The sequence below is a fragment of the Procambarus clarkii genome, chromosome 68 (genome assembly GCF_040958095.1).
Source record: "Procambarus clarkii isolate CNS0578487 chromosome 68, FALCON_Pclarkii_2.0, whole genome shotgun sequence".
NCBI classification, from domain to species: Eukaryota; Metazoa; Arthropoda; class Malacostraca; order Decapoda; family Cambaridae; genus Procambarus; species Procambarus clarkii.
In genome coordinates, this window is record NC_091217.1 from 9,395,374 (window position 1) to 9,418,914 (window position 23,541).

The window sequence follows — 23,541 nt, forward strand, 5'->3', positions numbered from 1 at the left end:
TAATGAGGAAAAAACTGGCACCAGACGCTGGAAAAGGTTTTACCATATTGTGTAGTCATCTTAAGAATGACGTGAAGGTAGAAAAATGCAAAAAGAGGAATTTCAGGGTTCCAGAAAGTAGCATAGAGTCCTAGGACCCACCAGGAGCCTCCTAGGACCCACCAGGAGCCTTCTAGGACCCACCAGGAGCCTCCTGGGACCCACCAAGAGCCTCCTAGGACCACCAGAAGCCTCCTAAGACCCACCAAGAGCCTCCTAGGACCCACCAGGAGCCTCCTAGGACCCACCAGGAACCTCCTAAGACCCACCAAGAGCCTCCTAGGACCCACCAGGAGCCTAGGACCCACCAAGAGCCTAGGACCCACCAAGAGCCTCCTAGGACCCACCAAGAGCCTCCTAGGACCACCAGAAGCCTCCTAGGACCCACCAGGAGCGAGGCAACACACAAAGTGTAAGTGCTATGAGTCCACCGGTAATCCAGAATGTACAATGAGTATAGCGGCCCCCTGTTAAGCGACTGGCACGCTAGGATCACTCCTAGAAGTGAAGTCATACTGAATCTAAGAGCGTGTCTTAGGATCAGTGTGTTATGAGGTTTGGTGTGAGGCAGAGCACCAACTGTGTAGTGTGGTGGGGTGTTGCCCGAGGCTCTGCCTGAGGGGGCCTGCAAGAGCTAGTTTGAGAAACTCTAACTGGTTTTTGTGGCGTTCCGCGTACAGAATAACACAACAATATACTCTCTCACACACGCTGTGTGTGTGTGTGTGTGTAGGAGTCTGGTAGACTAGACTAGTCCCAGAACTAAGAGGCATGAGTTACGAGGAAAGGCTGCGGGAAATGCACCTTACGGCACTGGAAGACAGAAGAGTAAGGGGAGACATGATCACTACCTACAAAATCCTCAGGGGAATCGACAGGGTAGATAAGGATAAACTATTCAACACTGGTGGTACGCGAACAAGGGGACACAGGTGGAAACTGAGTACCCACATGAGCCACAGGGACGTTAGAAAGAACTTTTTCAGTGTCAGAGTAGTTAACAGGTGAAATGAATTAGGCAGTGATGTGGTGGAGGCTGACTCCATGCACAGTTTTAAATGTAGATATGATAGAGCCCAGTAGGCTCAGGAATCTGTACACCAGTTGATTGACAGTTGAGAGGCGGTACCAAAGAGCCAAAGCTCAACCCCCGCAAGCACAAATAGGTGAGTGCATACACGCACGCTGTGTGTCTGTGTAGGGGTCTGGTAGCTGAGTGGACAACATGTGGGACTCGTAATCCTGTGGCCCGGGTTCGATTCCCGGACTAGGCAGAGAGAAAGGGGCAGTTTTTCACCCCGATGCCCCTGTTACTTAGCAGTAAATACGTACCTGGGAGTTAGACAGCTGTTATAGACTGCTTCCTAGTGTGTGTGTGTGGAAAAAAGTTAGTAGTTAGTAACTGTTGATTGACAGTTGAGAGGCGGGCCGAAAGAACAGAGCTCAACCCCCACAAGCACAACTAGGTGAATACTCTCTCTCTCTCTCTCTCTCTCTCTCTCTCTCTCTCTCTCTCTCTCTCTCTCTCTCTCTCTCTCTCTCTCTCTCTCTCTCTCTCTCATATATTTGTAATGTTTCAGTGTATGACTATATATTTACTTTATTTATTTATTATGTGGCAGGAAAGACTTTTTTATTAAGTTTGTAATCGAAGGTGTTTGTTGTGTAGTGATGGTGAAGGGGATGAATGTGATGAAGTGAGTGTAGAGGTGGCAGTAGAAATGATAATGATGGTAGAGTAAATACAACAAATTCAAGAGTAACCAACTTGAAAGAAAATATATTTAAAAAATATCCTTGTGGAAGAAGAGAGAAATCCAAAAGAACTCGCTGGACGAAGGAAGAGATTGTCTGGAGTTGCTACTAGAAGAAGGCTTCCAGGAGTGGCTTACTGAAGGAAGAAGGCCTCCAAGAGTGGCCTAATGAAGGAAGAAAACTTCCTTGGAAGCAGTGTCAAGGGAATATAGTAAAGCCTAAAGCTGAGGTGTGTTGAGGGAGAGCTGGAAGCCTCCTGGAAGACCTCCAGAAGCCCCCTACTGAAAGACCTCCAGAAGCCCCCTACTGAAAGACCTCCAGAAGCCCCCTACTGAAAGACCTCCAGAAGCCCCCTACTGGAAGACCTCCAGAAGCCCCCTACTGAAAGACCTCCAGAAGCCCCCTACTGAAAGACCTCCAGAAGCCCCCTACTGAAAGACCTCCAGAAGCCCCCTACTGGAAGACCTCCAGAAGCCCCCTACTGAAAGACCTCCAGAAGCCCCCTACTGGAAGACCTCCAGAAGCCCCCTACTGAAAGACCTCCAGAAGCCCCCTACTGAAAGACCTCCAGAAGCCCCCTACTGAAAGACCTCCAGAAGCCCCCTACTGGAAGACCTCCAGAAGCCCCCTACTGAAAGACCTCCAGAAGCCCCCTACTGGAAGACCTCCAGAAGCCCCCTACTGAAAGAAGACAAATCTTTTCACGACCACATCACGGAACAAACAAGGAGAACCCCATAAAAAATCATCTTGGCCTTGAATACAAGACAATAAGGAAAAGCAAATTCGCATAGGCCTGTTAAACTCTGGCCCAGACAGCCAGGCGAGTGTCCTTAGTGTGCGGTTGCCGGCTTGTACTCCGCCGGCTCCCGGCTCCTGACTCACTCAGCTTTAAGCGCCTGACTCCTGCGATACTTCAGTGCTGGATCCTAGGGGCTTTGCTGCTCCTGCTGGGAAGCTTAGCCAAGGTGGGGTTCTGAGAACTGTTAAAGTGACGTGCCTATTCTAAGGCCGTTCTGGGCGTTGTTTCTGCTTGGGAGCTAAGTCATTGTTGTCTTCGGAATTTCTGAAGTCATTCACGTTCTAATGATTCTCAGATTGTTGGACCTTCCGCTAGGAATCCTAGCAGCGGTTGCGGGCACTGGAAGAGACGAGGGGCTACGTTGGTATTAATTAAGGAGATTTGTTTTGGTCATATCTGAGAGATCGGCAGAGAGCCCAATATTCCCGGGCCTTTTTTAGGAACTCATTAGTACGTAAAGAAATATAATATAGTCACTTTACGAATCAAAACGATTGTTATCTCTGCGGGCATGTTAAACGAGCAGTCAGGGCCCGTCTACTGTTACTAAAAGAGTACTTAATTATTTAAAGTAACTTAATTATTAGATACTCCTTAATTATTTAAAGAAAAGAGGTTACCTAGACACTAGTGCGCCCAGGTTGTATGGAGAGCCTCCTATGGTCACACACTGCTCTTGCAGAAAATCCCAGTGGGGATTCCGTGACCCCTTTTTACGAGTCGTTCACGCGGGTGGGCGTGCAGGGTGGGCGTGCAGGGTGGGCGTGAACAGGGACGCACTAGAACGTTAACTGGTTGCGCTTGAACATAACTCTCGGCTGTGTAGTGTTTAACAAAATATAAACACAAAACAGCTTTCCAGGCGCTGCACGCACATATTCCAGCAGGTAAGGTTACGGACGGCCACACCGGCTGCAGTCTTCATATAACCTGAAAAAGAGTATTACATCCTCCTGGTTCAAGCAGCTGGACCCGCTCCTCAACAGTACTGATGAGTCGACATTACTGTGAGTCTTGGATGTTGTTGTTGTTATAGATTAAGCTACTGGGAACAAGTTCAAAGTAGCACAGGCTATGGTGAGCCCGTAACTTACCTGGCACAAGAGCAGGGCAAGTAGCATGGGCTATGGTGAGCCCGTAGTGGACCTACCTGGCACAGGAGTGGAAGAGTCTTGGAACATCTTGAGTTGTTATATGATTCTGGAGCGAGTAGAATTGTCCCACCTCAGATTAACACCTGACCTTTCATATTATTATCCTGTCAATTAATTATATTTCTCCTTCAGGTAAATGCAAACATTTAACACATGAAAGCATTTATACCGACGTCTGCTACCCCGACACACACACACACACACACACACACACACACACGCACACACACACACACACACACACACACACACGCACACACACACACACACATGCATGCATGCAGTTAGATTTGTGTTCACAGTGTGTTTGACATGGTGACAAGTTTAAACAAGGCGAGGGACGACTTGCTACACTAATACCGTCACACATTAAGAGGCACTACGGGCTCGCCATCGCCCGTGCTACTTGGAACTTTTTGTTCCAAGTAGCGAATCTTAAACAACAACAACAACTTCACACATGTGTGTTTAAGCACTCCCATTGAACGTAGGAGAGAGAGAGAAAGGAAGAGAGAGAAGAGAGAGAGAGAGAGGCTGGACCCCGTAAAATATTACACCATTAGAGAGGACAAAGACATCGAGACAGATATAAACTTGTACGTAAAGAGAGGGAGGGGAAAGGGGAAGCCGGAGAGACAAGGGGAAGTGGGAGGACACGAGGGGAAATGGAGGAGACTAGGGGAAAGCGGGAAGGTGAGGGGAGAAGCAATATGGGTAGAAGATGGGGAGAAACCCAGAAACTTGTAAGAGGATGGAGAGGAATTAACTAGGGGAGGGTGGGAGAGTGGGGAGGAATGGTTAACAATGGTACTAACAGCAGGGGGAAGACGAGGCAATACTATCAGCCTCACGGGGTGTTACAGACATAGCAGGAAGAGAGTAGTGCAGAGGGGAGGGGAAGACTTAGTGAGGGGAGGACAGAGAAGAAGGAAAGACGGGGGAAATATAGGGACAAAAATATCTTCTTCGAAAATACTAGTAAAATGCAGCTTTTATTTGAAAATAATAATACATTTTTTTTGTTAACTTTGGTTCTCTGACGAGGTGTTGGAACCCGTTAGGTTATTAAGCGCATTATTTCCCCTGCTGGGTGAACAGTGTAATAATAATATTATTATTATTGTGAGCTAATAATAATAGTAATATTATTTATAAAATATGATAATTATTTATTTTCAGCATATCTCACCGAGACTTTCTGTACATAGAACATATACTAACAGTTTCGTCAATCCCAACTCATCGTAGAGACCTCGTTCGGTGACACTGCCTCCATTTTTAACCAATCGGAACCAATCGCTTCCATATTTCAGACTTTATTTGATTATTTCCATGGGCTTCCCAGAATTACTTTTATTGTTGTTTTTATTGACTAATCCTAACTTTGTGGCTCACAATAAATTCGAATCAAAGAATAAATCCAGTAAAAAGAAGTAAAACAATAGAGCAACAAACCCAATAAAAGATAGATTAATAAACTCAGTAACCTTGAGGTTATCTTGAGATGATTTCGGGGCTTTTAGTGTCCCCGCGGCCCGGTCCTCAACCAGGCCTCCACCCCCAGGAAGCAGCCCGTGACAGCTGACTAACACCCAGGTACCTATTTTACTGCTAGGTAACAGGGACATACGGAGAAAGAAACTCTGCCCATTGTTTCTCGCCGGCGCCTGGGATCGAACCCAGGACCACAGAATCACAAGTCCAGCGTGCTGTCCGCTCGGCCGACCGGCTCCCCTGGATGGGGTTCTGGGAGTTCTTTTCCTCCTGTGGTAATATTTCTCTAGATTTGGAACCAGTGTCTAATATTTTCCAAGTGTAAATTACTCTTTATCTCTCCGACCTGCGCTCTAGGGAGTAAAAGTTTTAAGCGGTCCCAATAATTGAGATGTTTTATTGAGTGAATTTTAACCATACAGGATCTTTGTAAATTCTTAAGATCAGCAATTTTTCTTGTTTTGAATGAGGGCATAACTGGCCGACCTCTTCCGTTGTGTGAAAGATAACTAGATAAACACCTCCAAAAGATAACACGGGCTGTGATTCAAACATTAGAGTTCAAGCAGCGGCGTCTAACAGTCTGGGTTGACCAGACCCCCAACGAGGAGGCTTGGACAGAAACCGGGCCGCTGAGACATTGATTCTCGAAACAATAAGAAGGTAGTAACGAGAGAGGCTGAGGGAGTGTACCTGCTTGATGGGGTTCTGGGAGTTCTTCAACTCCCAGAAGTTGAAGCTTGGCTTGTGAGAGCTTGGTCCAACAGGCTGTTGTTTGGAGCGGCCCGCAGGCCCATATGTCCACCACAGCCTGGTTGGTCCGCGGATGGGGCTGGGAGGAGATTGAGTTATGGGCAAATGCGAACGTGGGGGAAGATGGGGTGTTATGTGGGCGTGCTCACTGACGCCCATCTACTGGTGGGTATGCTTATGTGGGCGTGGGCGTGGGTGTGGGGAGGAGAGGATCAGGTACTGACTGGCCAAAGATAACAAGACTGGTAGAAAGGTAATGGATGGGGGCGCCATCGGGCGAGGCGGCCGGCCACATGGTGATGCTATGTATATATCTTGGACTTGGGCAGCATCCCATCAAGTGAGATCAATGGTAATAACGGGTAAAGCGGGGCCTTGGATTTTCAACTTTCTTCCAAACAGAATGCAGAGAGTGGCGAAGATAGAAAGAGCAGGGTGATTAAGACGATGATTGGAGGAAGTGAAGGAAATTAGTCAAGTTAGGATGAAGAGAAGAAGAATTGTGAGGCGGATGAGGAGGAGGAGGAGCAGGATATGGAGAAGGAAAACCAGCACACACACACACACACTTACATTACTCAAGCAACAAATATTTACACATTCAATAAGTCATGTGTGCCTACCCTCCCACCACCACCGAGTCAACATCACTCTCCCGGCCGCCGCCGCCTGCCTTAACCTCTGGCAGCATCATCTCCCTCTCTTCTCAGTGTTGGTGTGAGCGCCCTGGGAGCTCAGTCCTAGGCTGAGCAGCCAGCACAGCAGTGTTCATATTACACGTGTGTTTACCCGCCCCGGCTCCCGTATCACTCCAGCCTTCAGGCTTCGTTGCCTTTCTAAAATGCTACTGCACTGACGTCATCAAAGGTTCAATTTCCACTTTTCCATTAGTATTTTTTGTTATTACTAATGGAGAGGGAGAGAGTGGGGGGGGGACACAGACGAGGACCTATCCTGGTCAATGACCTGCATGTGGGCGTGTCACATCATGCCCCAGGGGGGGGGGGAGATGCCCGGCGCCCCCCCATCTCTCCCCCCTCACACCTGTACTGGTGGTCGGGTGGGGGGAGGGGCGATTCGACTCCTACTGGTTAACCTCCTCCACCTCTATATCAACCCCCTCCCCCATACTGTCCCCTCGTTTGTCTCTACCTGCATACATTATATATATAATATATATATAATATATATATATATACATATATATATATATATATATATATATATATATATATATATATATATATATAATATATATATATAAACTCTGAACTGTAATGCCAATCCTGACCTTAAACGCTTCCTAGAAGGTTGTAACAGAACCCATGGGCACCATACTAAAAACAAAAATATATATTTGATATTCCAAGAGTGGGACTTAACCAATCTAGAAATGCTCTGCAAATCAAGGGACCCAAAATGTGGAATGACCTTCCCAATCATGTCAAAGACTGTATCTCTCTCTCAATCAGTTTAAGAGAAATACTAAGTACTACCTTATCAACTCCAATGTAACCTACCTTACCTCCTAAATGTCAACCTATGTCTTGCTATTTTCAAGTAATACTGATTATTGACCAACTTGTATAACTGCTGATATTTTCCAGGTATAAACTTGTACAAAAACATGTTTAAAAAAATAATTGTAGTCTGTTTATTTAGTTAAAATTACTTCTGCTGATCTGTTGCAATTTCTGCCTGTTCCATCCAACATATAACTATTGTCATTCTGTTTTCCCCTTTTAAGTCCAATTCATTCTTTTGATCTCAATTAGTTAAAGTCTTAATTTTTAAGTGTTTTTCCCACATCTTGCCAGAAACGATCTAGTACCAGAAACGATCTACTAGCTCTATCTAATAATCCAACCTTCTGTTTGTAACTCATTTTGTATGTGTGTACTTTTACCAGAATAAAGATTTATTATTAGTATTAGTATTATAATTATTATAAAGGGTACTGAAGTACCCTCAAAGGGTACCCTCAAAACATACTCAAGTTTGTTCATCACTGAGGTGTTATTGTGCAAGTGGGTGAACCAGCTGCTGCTCATAGAGCAGACACTACATTATGGTAGTGTCTTGACATAATGTGGCTATAAACATCCCCCACTGGGAGCCTGGGATGACTGTGTGTGTGAACTGTGTTAGATTTGGTACCACTTCGACGGGTCTTTCAGTCCCAGAGGGTTCTGGGAGGTTTTCTACTCCCCGAGCCCAGCCTTAGGCCAGGCTCGACTGGCCTATTGTCTACTATTGTCTCTACTACTGTGTCTACTACTGTGTCTACTACTGTGTCTACTACTGTGTCTACGTCCTCTGTGAAGGGTCTGCTCTGGGCAGGTGTGGTGTAGTGTTCTCTCCTCAAGATTCTTGAAATATTTATTCTCAAAGCTGCTGTTTTGTTTCTCATAATCAGTCAAGCGAGAGTGATGTGAGGACAAGGAGCTGGAATATGAGGACGGGGGGGGGGGGAGGGTGAAGGAACGGTGCCCTAACTACTTACACCATTGGGGGATCGAACTCAGGCCCCTGGAGGAAGCGAGGTCATCGTTCTACCGACTAGTCCAATTGGTTGGACCAGTTTGTATCCAGACCTGTCGTACGTTAGAGCAAGAAACATACCTGGAATATACCTGAAAATGGATTCCGAGAGTTCTGCTCTCCAAACTTCCTCTCGGAGGGAAACTTCCCTCGACCCCTAATCTCATAATCTATCTTTGTCTTCCTTATTTCTGTCTCAATTAACATTTCTTGTTAATTGACTACAAAGCTTCTTAGATAAGCCTTATCTCTCTAAACCTGACACTGGCGACTTGTATCACTAACGACCTCATACAATTAACAATTGTTAATTAACAATTGTTAATTAACAATTGCTAATTGAACAATTAACATATCGGAACAAAATACACCTGAAGTGCGCTTGGGGTCGTTGATGTTACATAAATGACATTTTATCACATTCAAATTCATACAAGTCTCTAAATGGGAATATTTATTACATTACTGATAAATTTAAATATATATTAGTTGGCACAATATATATATATACAAGTTGATGAAACATGGAAATTGTGTTTGTATTTTGAGTCCAGTCACAGGTACAGTGCGCATGCGCCTTACCTTCCCGCCCTTTTCTGCGCGGGAGTCACACTGGACACTCCCACCTACTTCAGCGCCAGTGCACTAAACCACTGCACACTTGAACACTCCAGAACATAATCTGCATATCTCCACCTGTGCACACCTACACATGTGCACCTTCACACGTGCACCTACACACCAACACGGGTACACACACACACATATGTGCACCTACGTGTGTACGTTGGTTGCAACCCGCTCTTGCACAAGACAGTACATATATGACATATTGCTTAGTCACTATTTGGCTGATTAATAAGTACATATATGGTACATGCATACACACATGCATCAACACGGGTACACACATATATGTGCACCTACGTGCGTACACCTACACACATGCACCAACACGGGTACGCACATATATGTGCACCTACACATGTGAGCACTTCAACGTGCACTCTGTACACTCTTGGTGTCTGTGCACATAATAATGCTTTGATACCGTCGACAAATATAGAGTGATCATGATCCACATGAACTACATACATAAAACTTCAAAATACTATCGAGCGTAAACATGCAGCACACAGCACACAACAGTTAGTCTGCACAAAAGGCAACATACTCACAAGTATATGGAATTTTGCCAAATGAACTAATTCGCATCACAGTGCCTAATACAAGGAATAACACCACATTACAAATGTGCTGTTATTTGTATTTGTACACCAGAGCACAATACCACACACCACACCAGGGCACAATACCACTCACACCAGGGCACAATACCACACACTCACACCAGGGCACAATACCACTCACACCAGGGCACAATACCACTCACACCAGGGCACAATACCACACACTCACACCAGGGCACAATACCACTCACACCAGAGCACAATACCACACACTCACACCAGGGCACAATACCACTCACACCAGGGCACAATACCACTCACACCAGGGCACAATACCACTCACACCAGGGCACAATACCACACACTCACACCAGGGCACAATACCACTCACACCAGGGCACAATACCACACACTCACACCAGGGCACAATACCACACACTCACACCAGGGCACAATACCACACACTCACACCAGGGTACAATACCACACACTCACACCAGGGCACAATACCACACACTCACACCAGGGTACAATACCACACACTCACACCAGGGCACAATACCACACACTCACACCAGGGCACAATACCACACACTCACACCAGGGCACAATACCACACACTCACACCAGGGCACAATACCACACACTCACACCAGGGCACAATACCACACACTCACACCAGAGCACAATACCACACACTCACACCAGGGAACAATACCACACACTGAATACACAGAGAACAACAGTATGAGTGGCCGCTCAACACACTGACGCGTACACACAGTTGAGAGGCGGGACCAAAGAGCCAGAGCTCAACCCCCGCAAGCACAAATAGGTGAATACAAATAGATGAGTACACATTTAAGCAACAAGAATAACAACTACATGTGGGGGACAGAGAGAGCTATACTATACTTCACCGCAGTCACAGGTAAGCCCACATATACAAGCAGTTGCGGGAGGGCCAGGAGCTGAAGCTTAACTCGGCTTGCCCAATTAGACTTGCACACACACACACTTGATCAATCAGCACATATATCAGTACTCACAACTCACAACACCCCCCACAGAAGTGCACAACTACACACAGTTACAACACAGCACAACACACGTTATAGCAAGATATCAACAGCTCCACAACCCAGCAAGCACAACAGCAAGATGCTCCACACAACACAATCAAGCGGGAAGCAAACAGTGTTAAGGAACAGCAGGGAGAAAATCCGGCCAGACACGAACAAAATGGGAGGATGGACGAGCGAGGAAATATATTTACGGTGAAAAATACCGAGTCAGCGGCACACCTGGGCAAAAATGGCACGGTCGCCGGGGACACGGTCAAATTATGTTTGGCACAGTGAAAAGCAAGCAGCCACGGTCACAAGCAGCCACGGTCAAATGTAGGCACGGTCAAAAGTAAGGAGATCCGGTCAAGAGCGGAAAGGATCTAGAGCAGACACGGTCAAGTGTAAACAAGATGAAAAACAAACAAACACAGTCCCAAAGAAACACGGCCACAAAATTGACTATTCGAGCAACATACTAAAACGAAGAGCAACAAACTAGAATACATAAAAAATAAAATAAAAAGCAGGCGCCGTAAGGATGGGCGGGAAGGAGTGGAAGAAGCAGGAACACGTATTATTACACGGCCACCTAACACACCCCAAGAAACTAACAGATGACAATAGAAGGAATAACAAGTCAAAAAATATTACACGAATAAAGAGCAGTAATAATGACAGTGGAGAGAGAGAGAGAGAGAGAGAGAGAGAGAGAGAGAGAGAGAGAGAGAGAGAGAGAGAGAGAGAGAGAGAGAGAGAGAGAGAGGGAGAGAGAGAGAGAGAGAGGGAGAGGGAGAGGAGAGGAGAGAGAGAAACACCCACACTTGAAAGCCCTACGACACTTCCAGGGCTGGAGATGGCTAAGCAGGAACACGCTGGATACAGAGTATAAGAGGAGTCGTGATAACACGCGCAGGAAGCTCATCAATACAGGTTACATCAATGGGAACAATTTAATACACACATTAGTAATTCATTACTCTCACAGCATTAGAGACGCAGGCGGAAACATATAAGATATAATAAGAGTTGTTGGTAAATATTCCTTTACCAGTAGTAGGGGAATTGTACTTAATGAAGCGATGTTTGTTGCATATTCAATGAATGTCACTGTTTACTAAGATGAGGGGTAAAGTTATGTATTATATAGTATGGCTATAGAAGGTTAATGTCCAATGGTGAAATGCGCTTGTGTTGCGTCCTCTGGTTCTCCCTTGGTCAGGCTGTGTTAGTGTTATCGGCCCGGTTTGGGTTCATATTTGAGCATAGTTGTCCGACTCTCTGATTTGTGTTAATGCCACCATTATTTTCGAGCCCGGCACTGATGGATCATTCGCAGCAGGTCTCGTGGTATACTCTGGCGCCACTGTGCCTGGAGTATACCTGGAGAGAGTTCTGGGAGTTCTACTTCCCAAGGCTTCTAATAACCAAGACCTCGTGACAACTTGGTCCAACAGGCTGTTGTTTGGAGCGGCCTGCAGACACATATATCCATTACACCTCTGTTGGTCCGGCACTTCCCGCAGGAACTTGCTTAATTGCTTCATGAACACGTCTACTTTTGTTCTGGCAATAATACATCTGAGGGAGAACACCGCTGGTGTTCATACAGTGTTCAGTAGGATTCTGCCTATGGCACCTCTACACTTCAATAGCTCTATTCTGCATTTCCTGCAATATCTTTCACTCTAATATGTTATTATTTTGTTAGGAATATTAGGAACCTTGCCTTCCAGTAATCGTCCATGTCTATGTTACGTAGGTACCTCTCTCGTCTCCAGTTTCCATTTCATATGCGTTGAGACGGTCCCAATAACTTGAAGTGCTTTACCGTGTCTACGCGTGCTGTACGTGTTCGCCGAATTCCCTCAATTTCTTCTTCTCGCCCACACCTCAAACACCTGGCACGAGGAAGATCAAGTACAGCTGGTTGCAGTACGCTGCACACCGGTTGATTGCCACAATCTCCCGCCAGGGGAAGAGGAGGCCGAGCTGTGCCCGGAGGAACCAACCGCACCAATTACCTCCTCCTGGAGAGCCTGGTAACGAGGCCCAATTTCAGGAGTGGAATATTTTAGGCAGCTAGGGGAGACGACGCTATTTTAGTGTGTGAACTCCAGGGGCGCCAGACATAAGGAGAGACTAAAGGTGAATATCAACACGGCCGGGTGGGATGGACGGGGGGGGGGGAGGTTAGGGCCTCATTGGTCTGAGGTCGTCCTCCTCTTGAGGTCATCCTTGGCATGAAGTCGTCCTCCGCTTGAAATCGTCGTCCGCGAAAGGTGATCTCCCGTCTGAGTTCGTTCTTCGCTTGATTTCGTCCTCGCCTGAGGTCGTTCTTCGCTTGATTTCGTCCTCGCCTGAGGTCGTCCTCAGCATGGGGTCGTTTATGGCATGAGGTTGATCTCCTCGGGAGTCACTATGGAAGCGAGGTTAAGGAAGAGAGTCAGAAATTTAAATTAAAAAAAAAAAAGCGGAGTTTTGATGGACTTGCTTGAGGTCACTCTGCGTTAACTTCAACTTGGGTCAGTTTAGTCAAGTGGATCAGCGTAAGCAAAGTGAGAATATAAAACAGAAACTGAAGCATCTGTTCCTAGTTAATGGACGAGGTAATGGAGGATGATGCACGGAGTCAAGTCTAGGTCAACTTGCTCCACAAAGCAGTCAGTGTATGGACAACATGAATGAGCTTGAGCTGCCCGGGTCACCTCAGAGGTCAAGCCGGGGTGAAGGTGTAGTGGGTGTAGGGTGGGCCGCCCAGTTATGAGGACAGGCCACACCACCCACTCTTGAAAAGTATATGAAGAGAATGAAGTCTGTAAGTTCCTGAAGTGGGAAAATGGTCAAGGGTCACAAACACACGAGACAGCTGAAGTACCCAAAAAAGACACATTTTGTTGTGGGTTGAATGTTTGGTAGTGAAGAGACGGGCGGAGGGAAGACAGGTCGAGGCATTTTTAGGCCCGTCAGGAGGAAGGAACGCCAAAGAACGTGTCGCTGCATCCAGATCACAGGCTGGTGCTGGGGGCTCCGTCGTCAGGGTCTAGTGGGGAAGGGGAAGAGAGCAGGCATATACGTCCAAGGCAAGAAGGGAAAGTGAAGGCAAAATAGGGAGCAAACCAACACTTGTATCAACTCCACGATGCCTCAGCCAACAGAAACCAAGAACTACAACCAAGGAGGTGTGGGAGGGCCAAGTCCTGGTGTTAACACAACACTCAACCAGGTATACTACAGTGGCTAACTGCTCTTGAGCGCAGCGGAGAAGCCTTCAGTACAGCAGGAGAAAACACGGATCAATCCGGATGGAGGGAATACAAAAAATAAAATACCAAATCTCTCATGCACCAAGACTACACTTGCGGTGGCGCCGCCTGGGAGCCGTGAGGGCCAGGGGGAAGTATGGTGAGCGCCAGGGCAGGACTCCTCACCTATGCAGGTGTGGGAGCGGGTCCGGGAACGTGGGGGCGTCCAGGGCCATGAGGGAGTTCCTAAAGTTGGTGAACGACAAAAATGTGTGAGTCTCGTTGCTTCCTGCTAGGGATGAGAGAGAGAGAGAGAGAGAGAGAGAGAGAGAGAGAGAGAGAGAGAGAGAGAGAGAGAGAGAGAGAGAGAGAGAGAGAGAGAGAGAGAGCTCTCTAACTAATATAAAAAGTGATAATTAAAAGAATAATTCGGAATCTAAGGAAAATGAAAAGCAAGACAATAACAAATTATTACAACAAAAACGTAAAATATGATGAAACAACACACTATAAAATTTGTACACCAAGAAAGTTTATAACTTTAATGTAACCAAAGTAATTTTAAATTTAATTCTAACAAAATGAACACATAACTATGAACATACACGATAAAGACAAGCACACAAGTAATGCTTTAATATAAATAAATGTACATTGATAGCAAACAAAATTATACAAGAAAATATATTTTTCAATTACTTGAAATAATATTGGCTTACACTGGCAATGATCAACGTTCAAATAAGTACTGGTTTGTGACACCACCAGTCACTCCCGGCCAGTCACTCGACTTCCCACAGTCAAGAGTCACCTGTGACTCTACATAGGAAGTACTCACTAATAATATAAGTGTATTTCGTTCATAAGTATAGAGAAGCTGTATCAAGGTTCAGTTAGCTACTGCTTGCAGCGTCCGACTTTGACCGCGTCCCTGACTGCAGCCTATTCCAGCCCATCCTCAACTGCATTAACCGAACGCTCGTTAACCGAACGCTCGTTAACCCGGTAACCGGTCGCCCCCTCCCCCCCTCTGGGAATGTTTCAATACTTGACAAGAGACACGTTACAGCCCGTTTACGACTGCGGCTATTGGGTCGACCCAATAGCCGCAGTCGTCAATTTTAGTGAACTGTGTCTTCAAAATCAGTAATTTCTTAAATTCTAAATATTATATATTAGAACTATATGGGGTATCCGGCGGTGCCCGGGTCAACCCCAAAAAGGTTACACCATTTAAGTGTTGGGAGCCGTAAGCGTCTGACCTCCAACCTTGCACAGACAGACATTCTCTATATATGACAACGTCACACAATGAAGGATATATATATATATATATATATATATATATATATATATATATATATATATATATATATATATATATATATATATATATATATATATATATAATGTGTGTGTGTGTGTGTGTGTATAATATATATTAATCTATCTTCGCAGGTAGATTAATGAGAACTTAGCCAAAGTTTATGAGACCGGGGTGAGAATTTAAAAATATATGATACCAAAAAAATCGAACGTAAACAGTTGTAAAACATGTGTAGTAAAGTATTTTCATTCATAAACAGGGTCTTTGCGGCTAGATTAACGAGCATGTTGTTGTTGTTTTAGATTTGGCTACTCTGAACAAAAAGTTGCAAGTAGCACGGGGTATGGCGACCCCGTTAGTGGAGGCTCTTTGGAGCTATTATCAGTATCAATAGCTGATACTGGAGGTCTGAGGATGGGGTCCGTGGATGTGGTGCCGGGTGGATGTGAGCGGCGACCAGGGCAGGACACGTGGTGCCGGGTGGATGTGAGCGGCGACCAGGGCAGGACACGTGGTGCCGGGTGGATGTGAGTGGTGACCAGGGCAGGACACGTGGTGCCGGGTGGATGTGAGTGGTGACCAAGGCAGGTCACATGGTGTGGTCTCCCCCTAATGCGCCACTCATGCTGCTGCCACACACTTCCCAAACATACCTTACCGCACTCCCATACCACCAAGCTTTTCTTTATTATTCGCAACGTGAAGTCGGGTACACTCTCGTTGTAAAACTTTCTCTCTCTCTCTCCTGTGGAGAAATTGAGATAGAAGAATGATGACAATGGTGAAGGAAGAGGAGGTAAATGGGTGACCAAAAGATGTAAAGTAAATTAAAATGAGATGGAGGGTTCCTTTTGTTTACCAATAGTCAATTTCGAGAAAGGTGAGTAGATGTAGGAAATATATGCACAATTTCAGGATGGAACAGGGACACTAAAGAGAGTGGAAAAGTGTACACACACACACACACACACACACACACACACACACACACACACACACACACACACACACACACACACACACACACACACACACACAGGATGGGACAGGCACACCAGGGAGAGTGCCGGAGCCCTGCCTCAGACCAACTATGACCCAGAGTAAACAAACTCGCCACATGAGTGCCCCGACACACAGGGGGGCGTCTGTCCTCAGACCCAATGGTTCATTTCTATGTTATCAGAGTAAGGCATTTTATCTCTGACATTTTTGCCCAGACATGTCGCGAATGCCTGACAAATGCCGTAAGTACTTCATTCATAATGATGATGCATTGCCAGGAATCTTAGCGAAGTATCCAAAGTTTACTTATTGTAGGTGCAGCCTGCACATGACTGTAAAGCTGCCGCCCAGTTGGGTGGGTGTGCAGCACATGACTGTAAAGCTGCCGCCCAGTTGGGTGGGTGTGCAGCACATGACTGTAAAGCTGCCGCCCAGTTGGGTGGGTGTGCAGCACATGACTGTAAAGCTGCCGCCCAGTTGGGTGGGTGTGGAGCACATGACTAAAGCTGCCGCCCAGTTGGGTGGGTGTGCAGCAAGGCTAGTAACTGTGTGACTCACCATAGATGTAAAGTGCCTTGTATAGTGACTTGTGAGCCTCTTGTTGAATCACTTGTGATATAAAAAGATTATCCATATGTTTATGTATTTGTGTAAATGATTGTATATATATATGTACATGTATATATATAGCATTAGCAATCGTGTAACTAGCTTCATATGTCACTTTCTTAGCTAAATGAACTTGTTTACATGTCTTCTGTCAGGTAAACAATTGTGTGTGAACATACATAGGTACCTTGGTCACTTACGCAGCTGCCCTGGGACTATGTGAAGGGTTACATAGTGTTACCTTGAGGTTACCTTGAGGTGCTTCCGGGGCTTAGCGTCCCCGCGGCCCGGTCGTCGACCAGGCCTCCTGGTTGCTGGACTGATTAACCAGGCTGTTGGACGCGGTTGCTCGCAGTGTGTCAAGAGTGTGTGTCAAGAACTTGCTGTGTAGTATTAAAATCCTCATCTCGTAGAAGCAAACACAATCTAGAACATTATGTTGTGTCACTATAACAGACATGTTATTAATGTGAACACCATTGTGTTCTACCTTATCTTGCGGTTACCTTGAGAGATGGGCCAATAGGCCTTCTGCAGTTACCTTTGTTCTTATCTTCTTATGTTCAAACAAATGCCTCTAACCTAGTGGATGATTGCGGGGCTCAACGTCCCCGTGGCCCGGTCCTCGACCAGGCCTACTGGTTGGTGGACTGGTCAACCAGGCTACCTGCTTGATGGGGTTCTGGGAGTTCTTCTACTCCCCAAGCCCGGCCTAGGTTGACTTGTGAGAGCTTGGTTCAACAGGCTGGTGCTTGGAGCGGCCCGCAGGCCCATATATCCACCACAGCCCGGTTGGTCAAAAGGGCTCTTGTCGCAGGACGCGGCTGCTCGCAGCCTGACTTATGAATCACAGCCTGGTTGATCAGGTATTCTAGTGTTAATAAGTCTATTAATATGAACGTGGCGTTCGCTAACAGCACTGTCCGTTCTCCCGAGCGTTCACAGCGTCACTAAACTGTTGTACTAAATTACCCGATCCTAACCTACTCAAAGACCCAGGAATAGAAAACGGGACATCGCGTCAATTTCGCGAACCGCTGCCATCTTTAGCACAGCAGTTTTTGCCCTCAGGGAAATTATACCTCAAAAATGCGATGTAGTATTGAGGAGAACAGGTCGGTCAGTTCAGTATTGAGGAGAACAGGTCGGTCAGTTCAGTATCGAGGAGAACAGGTCGGTCAGTTCAGCGTATCATGAGGGAACCAATAATCCAGGAACAAAGAAAATTCACAATGAAAAAAATGGACATAAAATATACTTGCGAGTAAGCGAGTAGCTTCATGGTATATTATCCCAGTATATCATAAACAACATGTTATGAGCGTGGCAACACTGTAAGGTGATCCGGGACTCCAGGTCATTGTTGTTATAACCTCGTAACACATCGGAACTCATAAGCTGATTAATAACTACAAGCTAAGCCGCCATGATCAAGGAAAGATGTAGTGGTTTCGTAAGTGGAGATATAAGCCCCCTTGCAAGCTGGATCACGGTGAAGGCTCTCAGACGAAGGAGAACTCACAATTCCAGCGATGACACCACTGGCTGTATATGTATGTATGTATGTATGTATGTATGTATGTATGTATGTATGTATGTATGTATGTATGTATGTATGTATGTATGTATGTATATATGTATGCACACCTGAGGCCGGGCCGTTACTACTTAATAAACCGTTGGAACTGAATTTAAATGTGACTCGAACGCTAGGCTTTTTTTTTCAACTGTACCAAAATTATTGATGGTGGAGCCAGAGTTTCTCACGTGTAAATACCGTCTTGAATGCCCACTGAATGTATACAAAAACTGTTGAGTTATTTAAGGAATGTGCTCTCAAAGGCGGAGTCTATTATAGTTTTGATCAAGTTCTGGCAGAAACTGCTTCATCATCCAGGCTGTGACCGTCGTGGGCCTGCAAGCTGCGAACACCAATAGACTGCATGATCAGGCTATTACCATGGACGACAGGCCTCAAGCCTGGCTGTGAAGGGCCAAACAGGTCTGGAAACAGGATACTACGGGCTCACCATAGCCCGTGCTAGATGGACACTTCGTCCTGAGTAGCTAAATCTTTAACAACAACAACAGTGAATTGAAAGACAAAAAACAGCCTCACATCAGTAATATGTAGATATAACCTCAACATTAAAGTTATAAACTTGAAAGACTAAGCCAGACTGACACCAGTCGATCGAAACCTGTACATCTTTTCTTAATCACTGACACTTAGTATTTATTTATGAAAAGGTTTACTCGGAAGCACTACGAGATATTTATAACAATAATTACACTGGACGGCGATGTTTCTAAGCTCGAAAACGGCTTAAAAAATACAAAATAATTTGCCGTGATTAAGGGAAGATATACAGGCTTCGTAAGTGGACAAGTAAATGCTTTACTAATCCTGGCCTTGAAGACCTTAGACTCACACATCCTACTTCTGGTGGGCTGGTCTACAGGTGTCTTGGGGGGGGGGGCTGCCAACACTGGCTCACCTACATCTGACTTAGGTAAACTGTCAACGGGTTTGTTCTCGAGTTTACCCATGCACATCTGGGTATTGGGTATCTCGAGTTTACCCATTACTGGTGGGTCAGTAATTCCTCTGGGCTTCAGTAGTAGTCAGGGGAAAGTTAAAAATTCCAGAAGCAGCGGGATGGTGCTTCTGGAAACTTTTCTTATTACGACTACTCATAGCCCAGTCGAGAGTGCTATGGCCTCACACGCCTGGGGTACAGGGTTCCAGATCCACACAGCCCAGGTAGATGGCATACCCATGATCGTCATTGTGCACGAAATCAAACAATTTTGAAATAATTATATTACAAATCCTCAGGACATTTCCAAGTAACTCATTATTGAGAATTTCCAAAATTTTTAGAAAAATATCTCAAATTTAATGAGTGAATAGTTTAATAACAGCAACGTGTACAGGTAAGACAGTGAACCTTGTCACCCGAGACTCACATCAAAGGGATATCATCAGCGGCATATGAAAAGTTAGTCAAGGTAAGAATTGCCTATATAAAAGCTGTAATTTACTAGTAAGAACTTTATGTAAGTTGTACATAAGGTTCAAAATTACTACGAAGTAATTTAGAACCTTATGTCCCACGTACGTCAGACCATTTTTAGAATATGCGGCAAAAGCGTGTAGTTCTTATCCTGTTAAACACAAAATCTGTAGAAGGTCCAGAGGTATGCCACCAGACTGGACACATACCAGTTCGGTACGAGTTATGAGGAATGACTTAAGGAATTAAACCTCACTTCAATGGAAGCTAGAAGACTTAGGGAAGACAGAATTACCATATACAAAATTATCAGAATAGATATGACAGATAAGGACAGACTATTGAGCGAGGGTGGTATTTAAACAAGGGGGAAACAGGTGGAAACTGAATACCCAAATGAGCCACAGACACATCAGAAACATTTTTTTTATTCTCAGAGCAAGTGAACAAATGGAACACACTGAGAAGTGAGGTGGAGGCCGGCTCCAGACACAGTGTGAAGTGTGTGGATGATAGAATTTCGGTTGTGTAGTACAATCAGCTGATGTTGTTGGATTGTAGACACTTCCACTAACACATAAGGGGGCATAACTGGCCGACCCCTTACAGTTCAACCTGTCCTCTTACAAAGAACGTCGCATCTCGAGCGTAGGCGTTACCTAAGGCCAAAAATTGTCGTACTAGAAAATGGAAGCGGCTCTCGAAAGTGACGTACTGTCCCGTTTTCTGTTCTGGGTCCTCTGGTAGGTTAGGAAAGGACACTTTACATTGACCGTTTTCTTGACGTTGGGAAACCTTAGGAGGACGGACTGTACAGTCTTCAAGAGAGAACTCGATAAACACTTCCAAACGATACCTGATCAACCAGGTTGTGCGAGCAGCCGCGTCCAACAGCCTGGTCTGGACATTACTGGTTCCAACATTACTAGAGGGAATAACACTACGCTATATTGATCATTGCCCTTATAAATAATTCCTCTTAAGATTCATTTTAACCGCGTATTCTGCCCCTTCCCCTCGCTCCAGGGACTGCCTCTGCCTTCTCCCCTACCCCGAGGGGCTACAACCCAACCCCCCTACACAAGGGGCTGCCCTCCACCTTCCCCGAGGGACTACAACCCAACCCCCTACACAAGGGGCTGCCCTCCACCTACCACGAGGGGCTACAACCCAACCCCCTACACAAGGGGCTGCCCTCCACCTTCCCCGAGGGGCTACAACCCAACCCCCATACACAAGGGGCTGCCCTCCACCTTCCCCGAGGGGCTACAACCCAACCCCCTACACAAGGGGGCTGTTCCCCACCTTCCCCGAGGGACTACAACCCAACCCCCTACACAAGGGGCTGCCCTCCACTTCCCCGAGGGGCTACAACCCAACCCCCTACACAAGGGGGCTGTTCCCCACCTTCCCCGAGGGACTACAACCCAACCCCCTACACAAGGGGCTGCCCTCCACTTCCCCGAGGGGCTACAACCCAACCCCCTACACAAGGGGCTATTCCCCACCTTCCCCGAGGGACTACAACCCAACCCCCTACACAAGGGGCTGCCCTCCACCTTCCCCGAGGGGCTACAACCCAACCCCCTACACAAGGGGCTATTCCCCACCTACCCCCAGGGGCTACAACCCAACCCCCTACACAAGGGGCTGCACATCCCCCCACCATCCCCAGGAACTCCCCCCACCAGCACGTCCTGCCACTCCCGGCGGCCAGCCAATCAGCTCACAGTATCGACCCTTGGTTTCCCGGGCTGGAGGCCGCTGCTCCAGTCTCTCCTCCGGGTATCAATGAGCCGGGATTATATAGCTGGAACCTGAATGATTTAATATGTTTTAATTTCCGCAATCAGTATAACCTGAAGAACATATTTGTCTATGGGATCTCCCCTTCTCGCATATCCTCATATGTTCCAGGGGGACAACCACAACAGATTGGTGGTTTGCTACCTCTCATAACTGCTTCTTGTTGGTTTTTCTATAATTGCATAAATCAGTCGGGCTCACCATAGCCCGTGCTACTGGGAACTTTTTGTTCCCGGTAGCTGAATCTTATACAGATTTATGAACATAAGAACATAAGAACAAAGGTAACTGCAGAAGGCCTATTGGCCCATACGAGGCAGCTCCTATCTATAACCACCCAATCCCACTCATATACTTGTCCAACCCGCGCTTGAAACAATCGAGGGACCCCACATCCATATGCTGTTTGTTGTTTATCTAATTTTTTATATAGGTTCATACAAAGATACGAAATGAGGTATGCATAGAAATTTGTTTATATATTGTCAAATTCAAAAGCATTAATAAAATAAAATTAAACTATAGAAAGAACGTAACAAATTATTCTCTCTCTCTCTCAGTGCTATGTTATTCCTTTTCCCCCGTGGCAAGTTTGTCTTCAGAGGTGAAAATCCATTGTGAATAGACGGTGATCTCGACCTTGTTTGCAGATGACCCCGCTCGCGCCCACTCAACTAACACCAAGTCTCTAAAGGATTACCATTATCATCCCTGTAGGAGTTCTACACGCCGAGTGGTGTGTGTGTGTGTGTGTGTGTGTGTGTGTGTGTGTGTTCTCACCTGCAAGATCAAGCACTAGCTCTTGGACCCCGCCTCTACTCCTTGTGTGAGTAGAAGAGTACAACATCCACTCCCTCCTGGCGAAAGTTGACGGGTGTGTGATGGTGGCGGTGGAGAGGGCTTGCATGAGTGGATTCACTCTTGGTGAACGCATAGTCGTCCAGGAAGGTGGCCTTCACTCTCTGTACCATGGCACCAGGTGGCTGGTGCCATGTGCCACCCCCCTCCCCCCATCAACGGGTCGCAGTGATGATGGATGTCTTGTGGGCAGGCAGCGATGTCTAGCAGAACGGACACGTCTGCTCCCGACCGTCGCTGAGTGCAGAATCCTCTCTGATTCTCTGCACAATCAGAGATCATTTCCTCTGATGTTATCTTGAGGTTATCTTGAGATGATTTCGGGGCTTTAGTGTCCCCGCGGCCCGGTCCTCGACCAGGGCCTCCACCCCCAGGAAGCAGCCCGTGACAGCTGACTAACACCCAGGTACCTATTTTACTGCTAGGTAACAGGGGCATAGGGTGAAAGAAACTTTGCCCATTGTTTCTCGCCGGCGCCTGGGATCGAACCCAGGACCACAGGATCACAAGTCCAGAGTGCTGTCCGCTCGGCCGACCGGCTCATGCAGATTTCTCGCCCTATCGTTCACTCCAGCATGTTGTTATTCTACTATGCAAATTTAGGACCTGGCCCTTTAGTGTCTCCCATGTATATATTATTTGATACCTCTAACGTCTGGAAAGTACATTTTAAGATGTTTGAGACGATCCAAATAATTTAGGTGTTATGTCGTATCTATGCGTGCCGTATAGATTCTCTGTATTCCCTCTATGTCAGCAATCTTTCCTGCTCTGAACGGGGAAAGTGAATATCGAACAATACTCAAGGCACAAGTGATCCTCCACCTGTCTTAGGGGTCTTTCCTCCACTGGTCCTGGATCGTATTCCACACTCTTCTTATCAGG

The 23,541-nt window shown here is 46.2% G+C and overlaps 1 protein-coding gene across 4 annotated transcripts in view; it reads right to left on the reverse strand.

The window, feature by feature from the left end:
* LOC123774759 (SET and MYND domain-containing protein 4) overlaps window positions 1–23,541 on the reverse strand; it is a 144,854-nt gene that overhangs the window by 49,976 nt on the left and 71,337 nt on the right. For 3 of the 4 annotated variants that reach the window (XM_045769335.2, XM_045769336.2, XM_045769333.2), the window contains exon 2: window positions 14,224–14,283. The exons of the other annotated variant lie outside the window; for it this stretch is intronic. In XM_045769335.2, the coding sequence (XP_045625291.1) occupies window positions 14,224–14,273 (50 nt within the window). In that variant the 5' untranslated portion in view covers window positions 14,274–14,283. The remainder of the gene's footprint in view (window positions 1–14,223; window positions 14,284–23,541) is intronic. 4 annotated transcript variants of the gene reach the window in all.